The 17,305-nt window shown below is 47.2% G+C and overlaps 1 protein-coding gene across 3 annotated transcripts in view; it reads right to left on the bottom strand.

Annotated features, from left to right (window-relative positions):
- Nucleotides 1–1,726: 1,726 nt before the first annotated feature.
- Nucleotides 1,727–17,305, bottom strand: part of LOC134461096 (A-kinase anchor protein 12-like) — a 37,060-nt gene continuing 21,481 nt past the window's right edge. For 2 of the 3 annotated variants that reach the window (XM_063213859.1, XM_063213862.1), the window contains 8 exons: nucleotides 16,615–17,256; nucleotides 15,865–16,104; nucleotides 15,324–15,509; nucleotides 13,466–13,745; nucleotides 11,733–11,959; nucleotides 10,387–10,530; nucleotides 5,830–9,379; nucleotides 1,727–3,545 (listed from right to left, as the gene is read on the bottom strand). In XM_063213859.1, coding sequence (XP_063069929.1) covers nucleotides 6,830–9,379; nucleotides 10,387–10,530; nucleotides 11,733–11,959; nucleotides 13,466–13,745; nucleotides 15,324–15,509; nucleotides 15,865–16,104; nucleotides 16,615–17,256 — 4,269 coding nt within the window. In that variant the 3' untranslated portion in view covers nucleotides 1,727–3,545; nucleotides 5,830–6,829. The remainder of the gene's footprint in view (nucleotides 3,546–5,829; nucleotides 9,380–10,386; nucleotides 10,531–11,732; nucleotides 11,960–13,465; nucleotides 13,746–15,323; nucleotides 15,510–15,864; nucleotides 16,105–16,614; nucleotides 17,257–17,305) is intronic. The other variant, XM_063213860.1, reaches the window with a different exon arrangement.

Raw genomic sequence — 17,305 nt, 5'->3', positions numbered from 1 at the left:
GCTTGGAGAGCGGATGGGGAGAACCGTCAGTTACCATTTTCCCCACTCGTTCTACACTGAAATATCTCCAAGCCATATTTATTGTAGGATTGTCCCTGATAACAATTATCTCTATCCGCTAAGGGGAAAAGGGGGCGTACCCGGATAGAGATTAATTCATTCACACACACACACACACACACAAACACACGAACACACTAGCCAGGCTGCGCCCTCCTAGTGACGCAACACCTTCGGCGGCGCTGCAGATCGAATCTCGATTGCAAGTCTATGATAATCAGGCAACGAACACACAGGCCTTGGCCTGCCATGTGGAGATGCAACTCTGTTGTGTTTGGGCATTCCATTGTTCTGGTACAGATAAAGTCCTCGCACAGTCCAGTAATCTTCTGCTTAGCCTTGAACAGGAATTCTTGAATGTGAAAGGGCACATTTGTGCCAAGGCAACATGTTTGCTCTCATAAAGAATAAAATACAGTTCCAACAATAAAATATTTCAATTTGGGGCACATTTTCCACTATCTCCTGGGCCAATCGTGGTAAGCTATTCGCCTACCAGACCAAGTGTTGCCATTGAATTTGAAAAAATTATCCTTGTGTTTAAAGGCTGTGAGCCCAATTTCATTTTTTTTCTGATCAGGTCCTCTTTGTGTATATCTTTCAGCTGGACGTTGTTAGATTAGGGCAGTTTTCATAGGTTCCCAACATTTTTTCCATGTCGCCCGAGACGCAAATAGTAAAAATATGTCGTTTTGCAAACAAAGTGATCTATCCTATGCGTCGCTTTGGAACCAAAATACATTTTAGATAGGTTTGAAAGATAGGTTCGCACTGAATTGATGAAAGGACATCTGAACAGTCATTTCCAATAATAAAATACAAAAGTAGAAGATGGTGTTAACATCGTTTTGCAAATAAACTCTTCATTTATTCAAGAGATCTGTTCTTTCTTTGGAGCATTTGTTTTAACAAGGTGGCAGAATATGTCTCCTACGTGACAAATTATATATGGAAATCTCCATAGGAGTGGTCTGTATGTACCAGCTTTTAATAAAACTAGCAAGGTTGATTCTTCTTTTATCACACATTTCATACGCCTGGTAGCATTTTCCTGTTTTGTTTTCTTTATTGTAATTCTCTACAGATCATTTAAATATGATGTAATGGTTATATGTATTGTTATATGCATTAATACACTGTAAAACAATTGTGGGGTGGGGTATATTGCACTGAAAAAAAATGTTGTACCTTGTACATGTACTGTCATTAGTAGTGCATCTTCTAACAAGGCTCCATGTGAAAAGTACAGAAAGGGACTTAGTGACGACGTCATGAATACTTCAATGGGTCGACCGCTCACACACATGAAAGTTGTGAAGACTAATCGCGCCGGGGGAGTGTAGTACCACCCCAGGGCCATGCCGAGTGGAGTGTCCCTGGTGGTTGAAGTCGACAAAGTGTGTTAGGCATTAAAATCGCAGGCAATCAAAACCGTCAAGAGACAGACAGACAAATGCCTGATTGTGTGCGTGTGTGCTTGGTCGGTCATTGTTGGTAGTCCCCTCACGTCTTTCTGGAGAGCAGACACCTTAAGCCTGACAATACAGCACATTTGTGACCCCCAACATTCTCTCTCTCTCTCTCTCTCTCTCTCTCTCTCTCTCACTCACACTCACACACACACACACACACACACACACACACACACAGAATCAGGAGCGGGAGCAGCAGATTTGAAACATTAGTGTTTTATTTGTGTGTCTACATTTTAGAAACATAATAATGCAGACAGACAGAGGATACTTTAAACATTAAAATAAGGAAGAGAGTTTTAGACATTAAAATAAAGCAGATACTTTTAAACATTAAAATAAAGCAGACGGAACATTTCACAGTTGGCACAATACCACACACACACACAAAGTGAGCCACTACAACAGCACAATACCACACACGCGCACGCACGCACACACACACACACACACACACACACACACACACACACACACAAACAGTACTGTGTACAGTAACAGTAGTTAAGGAAGGAGTAAAGAGTGTAAGGAGAGGGTGGCTTGCCACAGGAGTAAGGAGTGTAAGGAGAGGATGGCTTGCCACAGGAGTAAGGAGAGGATGGCTTGCCACAGTAAGCCGGAAGTGTAAGGCTCGACATAATAGGGTATGCAGAGGAAGGATGGCCTGCCATAGTGTGGGAGAGGAGGGTCTAATACAATAGGGGGCGGGGAACTGTGTCAGGGGGAGTGGGATAATATAGCATGGGAGAAGGGGAGGGGCTGACGTAACAGGGTGGAATAGGTGCATTTGACTTTGTGCAATGCAGACAGACAGCAATGCATTCTGGACTGGAGATGTTGCATGGTGGTTAGAAATCTTGTCCAACTTTACAAAACTCAGTCATGCTCTGACTTGCTCGGCGTGTGTCATGATGTGAAACTCTCGCGGGATCAATGCGATTGCAGACAGACCTTGCAACTCCTGCAGTTGCTTATCCCTGGTGAAAAAGTCTGCATACCGCCTCCGCAGTGACGCACCTTTGAAGTGGCACGTCTCGCACACACACAAATGCAGACACAAATACAACAGGCAGAGTTGTATTGGCGGCCCCAGGTGAGAACGAGGCTCTCAACATTACAGATCAGTTGTCCAATCAGCATTCGGCAAAGGAGAACACATGGTGAGTGAAAAGGCCAATCAAAGGGGGGTTGGGGCGGTGCTGGTGGTGTTCATATGTCATCTCTTGGGTGACGGGGCTGGGAGCCAATCGGTATAGGGCTGATGTCTCTTCCAATCGGAAGAGGGCTCATGTCTCATCCAATCAGAAGAGGGCTCATGTGTCAGCCCTGATGCTGCTGCAGTTCCTGCAGTCCTGGTTGGCGGGGATTTGTGTTTGTGTGTGTGTGTGTGTGTGTGTGTGTGTGTGTGTGTGTGTGTGTGTGTGTGTGTGTGTGTGTGTGTGTGTGTGTGTGCGTGCGTGCGTGCGTGTGTGTGTGCGCACGCGCGTCTGTGTGCGTGCGTGCATGTGTGTCTAGGGTGCATATATGTAGCCTGATTATCATCGACTTTCAAATCTCTTCAAGACTTGGTCTGACCTAGAGTATAACAGTTAACGTTTTTCAAACAGCATAGTTGACCCACCTCCCTTGGTTTGCTACTGACTGTGCCGAAGTTTAAACCAAACATTTTCTTAGTCCCAATAGAACGTCACTGCCCTGAACACGCCTCACCTCTACCCACGGCCGTTGGAGCTGCTCAAAGTTGATTGCTTCCCTACTAGTACTTGACCTGACAAGTAGTAACGCCGAAAGTAATAGGTCACTAGGAAGGCGCGGCCTGGCTAGCATGTGTGGTTTAAGTGGAGAGTTTGCTTGTTGGTCAATCGTACAAGTGAGGGAGCGTATATGTGTGTGTTTGTGTAAGTCGTGTGTGTGTGTGTGTGTGTGTGTGTGTGTGTGTGTGTGTGTGTGTGTGTGTGTGTGTTTGCTCCCTGAATTTTCAGCTTCCAGAGAATCAGGACTCATCAGCGCTACCTGTGGACAAGATGGGAAACACACCATGAGATGACATGATACTCTCCTCTCTCTCCAATGTGGTGTGCTTGTCATCCAACACTAGCAGGAAAGTCTGTCCTCACAGCCCTCTCTTTACACACACACACACACACACACACACACACACACACACAGTCCTAACAGCCCTCACGAACAGCCCCCACCCCCGCGGCCCAAATGTGCACAGGAAGGGTCTGTCCTAACAAACTTCCTGGTATACTCTATTCGCTTAGGGGACCAAGCCTGCGTGTGTGTGTGTGTGTGTGTGTGTGTGTGTGTGTGTGTGTGTGTGTGTGTGTGTGTGTGTGTGTGTGTGTGTGTGTGTGTGTGTGTGTGTGTGTGTGTGAAGGGGCCAAATAATAACTAGTCTTTCAGCAGTAGTTCATCTGCTCCTCCTGAAATGTGTGTGTGAGTGTGTGTGTGTCTTTGTGTGTGTGTGTGTGTGTGGGCGGGCGGCACATTCCAGCTTTGATAATCGTCTCCCTGGTTACCGACAAAAGCTTTTTGATCAGGCAGGCGCACGGACAACCTGCATAGGGAGGCCCCCTAAAGCTCTAACACACACACGCACACACAGAACTCTTTTCATGTACATAAAAACAGAATTATTTAGTGCAGCAACTTTCTCATGATCCAGTGTTAACTAAATATTCACCACTGAAAGCAGTGGTTTGCAAACTTTTTTTTGCTGGGACCCCCTTTTGGACCTAAAAATGTTTTCGTGCAAATGCAAAAACATATATTTTTTGCTTAACAATGGAAATGTAAATACATTTATTATACATTAAAGTGAATATTGTTACTAACAATGTATGGAGAGGCTATAAAAGCATATATTCAAGGTTTTACGCCCCCTCTGTCCGCTACCCTCTGAGTACCATTTTATTTCGTTGAAATGTTCACAGTTCCAAAAAGTAATCACAATTTCATTTCAATGCAATCCCCCGCAAAATGGTCGGGCATCGGAGGAGGCGTCGGGAGGGGCGTCACCCAGGGCACAACTCATTTAGGACCGCATTGTCATCCCTTACATGTTCTTTATGTGCCATGTGTAAGCTAGCTGACACCTTTACTTCTCCTTGGGATGAAGAAAGTATCGCGATTGTACTCTTCACCTTCAACATCAATGTCTCGCCTTGCCTTTCCAAGCATTACATTGCCAGTCCTAGCATACTGGAATGTAAACATTTACGTTGGTTACTCAGGTGCTGTTTCCACGTAGCTGGATATTTTTATATGTGGATATTTTTTTCTCCTGGTTGCATTGGTTTTGCATTGGTTTTGGCCTTCTGTTTCCACGTAGCAGATATTTAAAATCCAGGTATAAAAAGCAGGAGAAAAAAATATCCTGTTTAGGGGGCTGAAACGCATTTGTTACAATGGAGGATTTATTTTTATCCACATGTTCCATTTACACCTAAACAGGAGAAAAAAATACCCTGCTAAAAAAATATCCTGCTACGTGGAAACAGCACCTCAGTCTTCTACCCTCTACATGTATTTAGTTTTCGCAGATTAAACGTTTCTGCACATTATCACTTGGATTGTCAAAGTCAAGGTGAGAAATCGACATGGTCCTAAAATCTCAACTACCAGTTTCACCAGTTATACTAAGATCAGACGATTTCATCATTTTTGTTTTATGTTCGCTTGCTAATTTTCACATTACATTACACTTAGATGATGCTTTTATCCAAAGCGACTTACAGTTATTTACATGGCACTTCAGCCATGGAGTGAGATAGAGAGTGGAAAGGTGTTTCAAGTTTCAAGTTTATTTATTTAAGAAAGGGACAGCATATATTGCCAGCATTTAAACAAAAATGCTAAATATACAAGATTGTAGCCAAGAGGCTAATTTCCGTCTTTTGTCCCTTGACAGGTTTGATGTTCCTTAAGGCTACGGCTGCCCACATTAATGGGTACTAGAAGGATAGTATGGTATTAGGAACATATTTGTCCCTTAAATAACTTCAACCTTATTGTCACCCAAATTGTGATGACCTATTCTTAATCTCTAATTTCTCCCATTGAAACCCATCGTAAGATGTGACAATTGAACTACAAAATGGCCTCTTCAGTTAGTACATTTAGTAATCATCACCAGGCCATCACCGGGCCAACACCAAGCTCAGCTGCGCAAAGAGGCTACACAATGTGAAAATCTATGTCGTAAATAAGTGTATATAAGAAATGGATTTGCATCCATTTGTGTGTGGTAGTGTGTCTACGTGTGAGCGTGTATGTTTGTGTGTGTCCTGACCTGTTCATGAGATGGTGGCGATCTCGGTGGAAACAGGCTCCACCTCCTCCAGAACATCCTCTGTCAGCTGCTCCGTCAGCATGGCAACAGCAGGCTACGCCTCCTCCATGAGCTGCTCCCTCACCATGGCAACAACAGACTCCGCCTCCTCCATGAGCTGCTCCGTCACCATGGCAACAGCAGACTCCGCCTCCTCCATCAGCTGCTGCGTCAGCTGAGTGGCATTTACCGCAGCAACCACGGGGGTGACCGTGTCCTTGTCTGCAAATGCTGGTGTGGCTTCGGTGACAGCTGTCGCTTTTTGGATCTGCGTGGGTGTGGCATCAGGTGTAGGTGCGTTGTCAGGTGCTTGTGTGGGTGTGGCGTCAGGTGTAGGTGGCTTCAGGTGTGGTTGGATTCAGCTGTGGCTTCAGGTGTGGCTTGTGGTGTAGGTGGCTTCAGGTGTGGATTCAGGCGTGGGTGGATTAAGGTGTGGATGGCTTCAGGTAAACGTGTGGCTTGTGGTTGGCTTTTGGTGTGGGTGTGGCTTAAGGTGTGAGGGTGGTTGGATTCAGCTGTGGCTTCAGGTGTGGCTTGTGGTGTAGGTGGCTTCAGGTGTGGATTCAGGCGTGGGTGGATTAAGGTGTGGATGGCTTCAGGTAAACGTGTGGCTTGTGGTTGGCTTTTGGTGTGGGTGTGGCTTAAGGTGTGAGGGTGGCTTCAGGCGTTGTGGGCTTCAGGCATGGTTGGCTTCAGGTGTAGGCGTGGATGTGGCTTCAGGCGTGGATGTGGCTTCAGACGTGGGTGTAGCTCCAGATATGAGGGTGGCTTCAGGCGTGGTTGGCTTCTGGTGTAGGCGTAAATTTGGCTTCAGGCGTGGGTGTGGTTTCAGGGGACTGTGTGTTTGTGGCTTCATGTGTAGGTGTGGCTTCAGATGTAGGTGGCTTCAGGTGTGAGTGGATTCATGTGTAGATTTGGCTTCAGGGGACGATGTGGGTGTGGCTTTTGACGTGGGTGTGGCTTAATGTGAGGGAGTAGCTTGGTATTTGGGTGTGGCTTCAGGGGCCTGTGTCGGTGTGGCTTCAGGGGCCTGTGTGGGTTCAGGTGTGGGCATGGTTTCTGGGACAGCGGCGCTGGGCTCAGGTGCAGGTTTGTCCTCAGTGTCCTGGCAGGAGGAGGAGGCGGCCTCTGTTACGACTGCCATGTCATTGGTGCTTTCTGTTTGAGGGGCGGTCTCTGTCTCTTCCTTTGTCTCCATGATAACTGCGGGGGCCTCATCGTCTCCCGCTGGGCTGCCTTTGGCCTCTGCTTCCGTCTCCTTGGTAACGGCTACTTCTGTCTCCGTGGTAACGGCTGCTTCTGTTTCCATAGTGACGGCTGCTTCCGTCTCCGTGGTGATGGCTGCTTCTGTCTCCGTAGTAACTGCGACGGCCTCATCGTCTACCGCTGGGCTGCCTTTGGCCTCTGCTTCTGTCTCCGTAATAACGGCTGCTTCTGTCTCCGTGGTAATGGCTGCTTCCGTGTCTGTGGAAACGGCTGCTTCTGTCTCCGTAGTAACGGCTGTTTCCGTATCTGTGGTAACGACTGCTTCTGTCTCTGTGGTGGTGGTTGCTTCTGTCTCCGTAGTAACTGCGAGGGCCTCATCGTCTCCCGCTGGGCTGCCTTTGGCCTCTGCTTCCATTTCCGTAGTATCGGCTGCTTCCGTATCTGTGGTAACGGCTGCTTCTGTCTCCGTGGTGGTGGCTGCTTCTGTCTCCGTAGATACTGCGGGGGCCTCCTCGTCTCCCGCTGGGCTGCCTTTGGCCTCTGTTTCCATCTCCGTAGTAACGGCTTCTTCCTTCTCTGTGGTAACGGCTGCTTCTGTCTCCGTGGTGGTGGCTGCTTCTGTCTCCGTAGTAACTGCGGGGGCCTCATCGTCTCCCGCTGGGCTGCCTTTGGCCTCTACCTCCGTCTCCGTAGTAACGGCTGCTTCTGTCTCAGGGGTGATGGCTGCTTCTGTCTCTGTAGTAACGGCTGCTTCTGTGGCCACCTGCATTTGTTCTGCTGTTGGCTCCTCCTCTTTTACATCCTCCTCCTTCTCTTCTTCCTTCGTCTCTCCTTTCACCTCCTCCTTTGTCTCCTCTTCCTTCTCCTCCCTTTCAATCCTCTCCTCCTCCTCTTTTTCATCCTCCTCCTCTTCTTCCTTCGTCTCTCCTTTCTTCTCCTCCTCTTCTTTCCTCTCCTCATCCACCTTCTCCCCCTCCTCTTCTGTCTTCTCCTCCTTGGTCGTTCCCAGTGCGTGGTCTTCGATTCCGTCTACGGTGAGCGTTGCGCTCTCCTCCTGCTCCGCTAGGGAGGCAATGTGGAGAGGCAGCGACAGGTGCAGCACCTCCTGCATCTGTGCCGCCTGCACCATCGCCCTGGGGGACGGGGCCTGCTCGGGGACTGCCTCGTCTGTAGTGTCCTGCTGAGCTGCTGCTGTCTCTGATGGCTCAGTTGCTGCTTCTGCAGCTTCTGCAGCTTCTGCTGGTGCTGCTTCTGCTGCTGCTGCTGCTGGTTCTGTGGAGCCCGCCTCTGGTTCTTCTGCTAATACTGCTGGTGCTGGTTCTGTGGATTCCGTCTCTGGTTGTGCGCTTGCCTCCTGAACAGGTACAGGCTCTGCTGCCTCCAGTTGTGGTTCTGGAGCTGCTTCTACCTCTCTACTCTCCTGCTCCTCCTCCTTCTCCTCCTCCTGGACACCGGAGATATTCTCCATGACATTCTGGATGATGGTTTGAACGATGACTGAGCTCTGCTCCTCAATCTCCTTCACCTCCTCTTCCTCCTGCTGGCTAGTCACCACCTCCTCCACTAGCTCGGCCGTCGTCGGGGCAGCGCTGGTGACATCACATGTGGTCTCCGTGGTGATGACTTGTGTTTCCGTGGCTGCAACGACAGCGAGGGGAGATTCCGTGCTGCCTTCGGCTTCAGCCAATAGTGGCTCAGCCAGAGCGGTCGCCACTTCCTGTTTCAGGACCTCAGACACCTCCTCTGCTCGCTGCTCATTGGTGGCCTCCTCTGGGCCCACCACCTGCAGCTGTCCCGCCTCCTCCTGCGCCTCCTCTGGGGCCTCCTGCACTTCTGCGCTCTGCATGGAGACGCTCTCCACCACCACCACCTCCCCTGCCACCTCAGCCTTGTGCTCTTCCACCTCCTCCTCCTGTGTGGCCTGGGCCTCCTCCTCTTCTAATGCTCCACTCTGCTCCTCCTGCGCCACCTCTGTGATGACGCCCTCTGTAACGGGTGCGAGGGCTTCCAGGGTAAGCTGGGAGGTCTGCTTCACCTCCTCCTCCTCCTGCTTCCCCTGCTCCTCAGTGATGTCAACGGCTTCCTGTGTGACCGCAGCTTGCACTTCCTGACTCTCCTCTGTCACCGTGGCAACCTCCTCCTGCGTCTCCTTCACCACGTTGTCCTCGGCAACTGTCTCCTCTGCGATGACCTGGTCGTCCTCAGCGATGGTGTTATCAGCAGAGCACGGCGTTCCGGCTGCTGTGTCCACCACCTCCTCAGGGATGTCACTCAGTTGCTGCTTCACCTCCTCCTGTGTCTCCTGCTGACAAAATTAAAAAATACAAATACACCTTAATGATTATAAAATAATAATAGTAATTACCTTAATGACAATAACGTGATCATAGGAATAACCTTGAATATCATATTAATAGGAATTACCTTAAAGCGGCACCATGTAGGATTAAAAGTAAGGGGGTTAACGTTCGGCGAGAAGGTCGCTACCGTGGAATAGCAGCACGACAGAGAGAATCTTTAGACCCCGACGCGGAGCGGAGGGGTCTTGTTCTCTCTGAAGTGCTGCTATTCCACAAAGCGACCGACTCGCCGAAAGTTAACCCGCTTATTATATGGATATACTAAAATGATTCACACATGGCGGGGACATTTCTTTAGGCCTATTTAATGTTAAGATTGTTGCTGCGCAAAACAAAACAGTGTCGTTGTGGAACACCGCTAGGCAACAGCTAGGTAGCCAGGACAACAGGTGTTGTCTATCACAGCAGCTGATTAGAGTCTTGTTGAAAAGTCGCTTTAGCAGTGAAAAGTCTTGTTGCCATTGACAGCGGTCTGTTATAGACCAACCCGTCCGTTATCGAAAAATAACAGACGTGCGAACGTTGGGGAGCCCCGTTGAAATGAATGGAGCATTCGACCGATGACGTCACACCATATAATAAAAGTAATTAATCACTGTCTAGAGTCAGCCGATGCTTATTTGAGTCAATAGTAAGTGAACGATTACTTTCGCGTTCACTTTCACAATCCTCTGTCACAGAACCTCAAATGTAACTTTTGACAGAGCGACCCGAACGAGTGTTGTGGGAAACACTTCTCATATGAAAAATTTGCTTTACATATCGCCAGATACATATTCACATTTGTATCAACTGCTGGCATACTGTGATGAAAACATTCTCATAGCAAGATTACTTGAAGTTAAACAGCATTTTTTCATGACGGTGTCGATTTTGAGACTATGTGATCCTACATTGTGCCCCTTTAATGAATATCAATCCTTATGAATGAAATATAAATAGGAATACATGCCTCCCCTGCCACCACCTCCTCCTCCACCACGGCTGAGATCCAGGATGGGGAGCGGTCCTCCTGTGGGAAGACCTTCTCCGGCTTGGCAGGCGTCACCGCGACCTTGGACTCCTCCACGGTGACCTTGGACACGCCCTCCTCAATCTTAAAGACAGTAACATAATAAATAATAATGGGAATTACCTACAAGACAATAAGATAACAACTTATAATTACCTTAATGATAACAATATAATAAATACATGAATAAATAAAACAAATTACATTAATGGCAATAACCTAATAATAGTAATACAAGTATCTGTGCTGCACAATGCATACAAACATTTATCTTGACCTGTCTCCTCTATGTCCTGCATCTCCTCTGCTGATTACCTTCATTACATCATTACATCTTAATTGCACCTCCTCTATCTCCTCTGCTGATTACCTTGGCCTACACTTCCTGTATCTCCTCATCCTCTACCTTGTCCTGCACCTCCACTGAACCCCCTCCTCATCCTCTACCTTGCCCTGCACCTCCACTGAACCCCCTCCTTATCCTCTACCTTGTCCTGCACCTCTACCGAACCCCCTCCTCATCCTCTACCTTGTCCTGCACCTCCACTGAACCTCCTCCTCATCCTCTACCTTGCCCTGTGTCTCCTGCACCTCATCTATGATCACGTCGCCACATTCGGAGAGCCGCACCTGTCCTCTCCTCTACTATCCCTCTAGCTCCCTCCCCTTCTCTCTGTATTCACTCCCCCTCATACTCTACCTTGTCCTGCACCTCCTGTGTAATCTTGTCGTTGCATTTGGAGAGCGGAGAGTCCTTGCCTACTCCACCTCCTTTGTCTCCACTATGTCTATCGTTTACCTTGCCCTACACCTCTGCTATCTGGTCCTCTATTTCCTCCTCCTATTCTACCTTAAACCTGTGTCTCCTCTACACCTCCTCATATTCAGTGGTTCTTAACCTTTTTTCTTAACGCACGCCCTTACCTGTGCCCAAGACAAGCTGCACACCCCCCAACCCAAACTTCAACATGTGTATATGCCCTAAAAAATATTTAAGGGATTAATTACAATGATTCTTGCTTGAGACATTAATTAATACCTTTATGATTTTACCTGGGGACCAAAACATGTTTTAATTTTCCTGATTATAATGTTCGCTAGCAGAACTTTGGTCACAACCTCAACACAAACAAAATTCCGTGCACACCCTGAAATCTCTGACGCACCCCCAGGGGGTGCCCGCACTCCAGAACCACTGCCTAGCTCCTCTATCTCCACTGTCTTCTCATCCTCCTCTACACCTCCTCGCACCTCCTCTGCTCCTCCTGTATCTCTTCATCCTTTACCTTGTCCTGCACCTCCTGCGTCTCCCCTGTGATCTCCTCGTCGTATTCGGAGAGTGGCACCACTGCTGGGGTGTCAGAGTCCTCCTCTCCCGATCCCATGTCTGAGGAGGTGGCACCTCCCTCTCCAGCCCTCGCCCCCTCCTTCTTCTTGCGCCGGGGGAGGAGCTTACGCAGCGAGAAGGACGACTCCTCCTTGGGGAGCTCGCTGTCTGACAGGGCCACCTCCCCTGCACAGACACACACATTAACACACACACACACAAACACACACATTAATACACTCACACACCCACGTGTAGTAGTGTAGTATAGTATAGTGTAGTGTAGTAGTATAATGTAGCGTAGTGTAGTGTAGTGTAGTATAGTAGTAGTATTATGTAGCATAGTGTAGTGTAGTGTGGTGTTGGTATAGTAGTAGGCTATGGTATAGTAGCATAGTGTAGTGTAGTGTAGTATCATGGTAGTACAATGTAGCATAGTGTAGTGTGGTGTAGGTGTAGTAGGCTATGGCAGTGTTTCCCAACCACCGTGAGAGATCGTCAGGTGTGCCGTGGAAAATTCTTGTTTTCAAGAAAAAAAAGAATTCATTATTAGGCTCAGCAAATAATGCCTATATGTCATTATGTAGTTGTAGTGTCTGCTGTTGACTGGCGTCCTAATCATGTAATAATTCCTTATCACTAGGTGGCAGCAGGTAGCGAATTGCATTGTAGTAGCTGTCAAAAAAGCAATGCCGTGCCGTGAGCTCGAGTCAATACAAAGAGTTTCATTTCATTTGGATTTAGGACCACCGGTACTTGTACGTGGGATGCGGCACCGATTCCATTGTACTTGGTATGTAAACGAAACACCCTTCACAAAACAAGAGTGCAGGCTATATTGTTGGCCTGCGTAAGCAAACAGAGAACCAAGCAACATTTATGAGGGAAAAGGGTAAACGAGAGAACCTTAAAGCTAACTACCACGTAGCTGAACTTGTAGCTAAATCAAAAAAGTCACAAAGTGGCAGAGACGCTATTACCTGCCTGCAAAGCCATTGTAAATGAGATGCTTGGACCTGAAACGGTTAAAGAAATAGCCAAAGTCCCACTCTCAAATAACACAATTTCCAGACATTGATGACATGTCTGCTGACATTGAAAGTGTGGTTTTGAAAAAGATCCGTATCCGTGAGAAAATTGCGTTGCATCTTGACGAGGCTGATATTAGTGGACATGCGCAACTCCTGGCCAATGTGCATTTTGTGGATGGGGACGCAATCAGAGAAAGCGTTCTATTTTGCAAGGCATTGAACAGAGATTGATATTAAACATTCTCATATTGTAACAGTGAAATCTTTCCTAAATAGCATTGCTACTGTCAGAATAAGCATTATTTTCTGTATTCCTACAAATAGAATGCTTTTGGAATAACAATTTGTAAATAGTAAGCCTAGGCCTACTTTGAAGTTTAGGCCTATAGTTTCCTTAAGAAGGGACATGTTAAGTGCACTTTTTATTTCAAAAAGATGATAAAAAAAATACATTTTTGTGTTTATTTGATTGCTATTCAAGACACTTTTATAAGAATGACTATACTGTTAGGCGGCTACTATAATTTGTTTTCATTATTTCATCATTTTTGGTTGGTGGTGTGCCGCGAGATTTTTTGAAGGGAAAAAGTGTGCCCTGGCTCAAAAAAGGTTGGGAAACACTGGGCTATGGTATAGTAGCATAGTATAGAATAGTATTCACCTGATGCCTCCTGCTCCCCAGAGGAGGTGAGTTTCTCATCACTCGGCCGCTTCTTGCGGGAGGTGACGAGACGTTTGAAGGATTCCCACGTGGAGACAGGCTGCTCCCCTTCCTCTGGGGAGGAGACGCTGGCCTGCACCTCCTGCTGCTCCTCCTGCTGTGTCTTCTCCTGCTGCGCCTCCTCCTGTTGTTTTTCCTCCGGCTGCTCTGGCTGCTCCTGCGAGGCGGCCAGAGGGGATTCCACACCCGGCTTGGTCTCCTCAGCGGAGGCTGGCACCACCTACAGGGGGTTGGATGGATGGGGTTACACATACACATAGTTACAGTCTAATGTCACTAATGTACAGTGTAATTTCAAGGAGTGTGGTATAATCCAGGGATTCTTAACCATAGGGCCGCGGCCCAAAGCTGGGCCGTGCTCAGAAACTTGAGGGCCGCGGAGAAGTTTCAACCTAGCACTGAAGGGCCGTGTGGGCCGCGCAACTGCATTCAATAAAGATGCTGCATACAGCGTGTGTCTTTTTACTCTAGCGCAGTTCTGCTGATTAAATGATCACGCACCGCTGTTTTTAAATATAAGACGGCAATACACTTAGCAGTGGCCTACATGAATGGAGAACGAGAAATTACCAACCGGTGTGAAGTGTAATTTGCCGACGTCTTCTCTCATCAAGTAGTTACAAAATAAGCGATTGAAACGTTATTCAAAATGATCCTGTTTACTGACAAAGCAAAACCGTTATCCACGTGTACAACAAAATACATTTATTTAAAGAATAACCTGCTATTAACAGGATTGAATTATTTTTCAAGTAATAATAATAATAATAATAGTCTAATAATAGTATAGGCGTAATTATATATAGGCCTATATATATGTATGTATCAGTGTGTGTGTGGGCATGGGCAATATTAGATGGGCCCCGGGCCACTCTGCACCGGAAAAAATGGGCCTCAACGTCAAAAAGGTTAAGAATCCCTGTTATAATCTCACCTCAAGTAGTGGAGTGTAATAATAACACCTTTGTTTTATAAAGCGCCTTTCAAAACAACCAAGGTCGCGTTACATAATATCAGTGTAAGTGTGTGTAGGTGTGTGCTTGTGGACACTAGAAGTCAAAGGCCTACAAAAAGAGATGGGTTTTAACCCTATTCAGACTGGGCTTTTTTGGCATTCCTGGGCCTGGGGGGGCTCTTTTGACCCCCCCATCATAACTCATGAACGGAATATCGTATGACTACGAAACTTGGGGGAGATGATCTACATATGGACATCTATGAATGACATAATTTTTGTGTTATTATCTGGTATTATGATGACATTATGACATCATTATCCTATTATGCCCAAAATCTCGCCATAATGGATTTTCCAACATATGTAGGTAATGCACTTAAATTTTAATGATTTTGTGCTTCAAACCACTTACATGCTCACAAAGTTGTCTGAAGCTAATGGAAATAACAAAAAAATATGCAAATATATGGCGTCATAGATATGGCAAAGTGATTTTTGGTCAGACATACCTGTCAGAAAACCGTTGCCATGGCAACAGCAAAAATGATAAACCTAATCTTTCGGTACCAAACTGTAGCCAACTAAATGTTAGGAAAAGTCACAAAGTTTCGTAGTCATAGCTTAAGTCGTTAAGGAATTATACGACATCAAAGTTGGTTCGGGAACTTTTAGTCCCCCCCCAGTCTGGATAGGGTTAAGGTGTTGTTTAAAGATGGCCAGTGAAGTAATCTCATCTCCTCAGTGTAGTATAATCTCACTTCCTCAATGGAGTGTAATCTCACGTCCTGATGTAGTACGGTGTAATAGCTAGTGGATTGTACGTATACGATTGTGTCTCACCTCCTCGGGTACCTCCTCCTCATCTGAGTCCGAGGTCCTCCTGCCGCGCCTCTTGGAGGAGCCCACGCAGATCAGCGCCTCCCACGACATGGACGTGTCCATCTTCCTCTTGGGCTCCTCGGGAGCAGCAGCAGCCTCCTCCTTCACCTCCTCTGTGGCCTCCTCCGTTACCTCCGCCGCTGTGACCTGAAGAAATAATCAATATAATGAATAATAGCATCATTAGGATAATAAGTGTAATGTAATGTAAAATGATGAACAACAAAACCTCTGTCACCTAATGACAAAATAGAAATAAAATGATCAATAACAACACCTCCTCTGTCTCCTAATATCATAAAAAAATTATCAATAGCACATGATACCGCCTGTATGTAATTGTATATTGCTGTATATTGCTCTTGGCCTGACTAGAAGCAACGCCGAAGGTTTTGCTTCACTAGGAGGGCGTGACCTGGCTACCCTCTTCCTGCCCTCCTCCGCACCATGACAGCAACTGAATGACGCATACATATAACACTTTTTAAATGTACACACTCACCTCCTCCTTCTCCTCCTCTTTGATCTCCTCTTTGACCTCCTCTTTGGTTCCCTCTGAGCTCACGTCCACCTCTTCAGCAGCAGGGGCTGACGGTTGCTCGGCAACAGGCTCCTCCTCCTTCTTGGGCTCCTCTTCCTGCGCCTCCTTCTTTGGCGTTTTCTTGGCGCGCGTCTTCTTGGAGGACAGCTTCTTCAGTCCCGCACCACTCAGAAGCTTCTTCAGGGGGCTCCCCCTCCTCTCCTGTGGAGATAAGTTACAATACTAACTTAATCTTCGCAACCCGCCAACTCCTCAGCTCTACCTTGTCATGTACATAAGATGAGTAAGCTAAGCTATTACTTGGAGTTAGTCATGTTAAGCTATCTAATGTCTCTGGGTAATACTACAGAGTAGAGAAGAGTCCTTCCCTTCCTACCAGGAGGATACCTGATGCAAAGATTAACATGATTTAGCATCAGTTTAATATGATACTTTCATGCTAATAATTAGTTGGTAATCTTAGCCCAGCTAATGTTTCTAGCAAACAATAGAGAGAATACAAGTGTAGCATACCTTAGTTTAAGATGCTAAATTAGCTAACATCTTTAAGGTAACTCCACAAAATAGAGATGTAGATAATTATAGATAACACATGAATGTAGCTCTGTTGCTAATTATAACTAACACCTCAATGTAGCGATGTAGCTAATTGTAGCTAATACCACAATGTAGCGGGTGGAAGTGATAATGATAGCATTTAGTTTGGCTGACCTGTGAGGAGGTGATCTCTTGAGTTGCTCCCTCTGAAGAGGAGGTGATCTCTACAGAGGAGCTGGCCTCAAGAGAGGAGGTGACCACTGGCTCCTGCTCTGCTTTGGCCTCCTCTGCTGCTGCAGGGTCCGCTGCCACCACGGTAACCTCTGTGCCGACCACCTCCGCCTGCTCCTCTGCAGTTGCCTCGGTGATGGCTTCAGTGGCAGCTGCCTCTGCCTGTAGAGGAGCGTCGTCCGCAGTTACTGCCCCTTCCTCGATTAGCTCGGCAGCCACCGCCTCCTCTACCACCGCTGGACACACCACCTCCGACACCTCCTGCTGCGCCTCTGACACCTCTGCCTCTTTCACCTCCTCTTCTTTCACCTCCTCCTCCACTACAGTCTCAGCCTCCACTTCCTTCTCCCCCTCTGGCACCTCCTCTTTGGTTGCCTCCTCTGTTTTCTCCTGGGGTGTCTCCTCCTCCGGCTTGGCCTCCTCCTTCTTCTCCTCCTCCTCTTTGCTCCTCCTCATGCTGCTCTTCTTCCTCAGGTTGGAGAAGATGCCCTGGGTGAAGAACCTCTTGAAAGCTGACTGGCTCTCCTGGGGGGCGGGGCTAACAACTGGAGGCTCCTCTTCCTTCACCGGCGTTGTCTCCGCCTCCTACAACACACACACACACACACACACACACACACACACACACACACAC

The sequence above is a fragment of the Engraulis encrasicolus genome, chromosome 13, assembly GCF_034702125.1.
Source record: "Engraulis encrasicolus isolate BLACKSEA-1 chromosome 13, IST_EnEncr_1.0, whole genome shotgun sequence".
NCBI classification, from domain to species: Eukaryota; Metazoa; Chordata; class Actinopteri; order Clupeiformes; family Engraulidae; genus Engraulis; species Engraulis encrasicolus.
The sequence above is the reverse complement of the archived record's forward strand: the minus strand, read 5'-3'. Positions and strand labels throughout refer to the sequence as shown.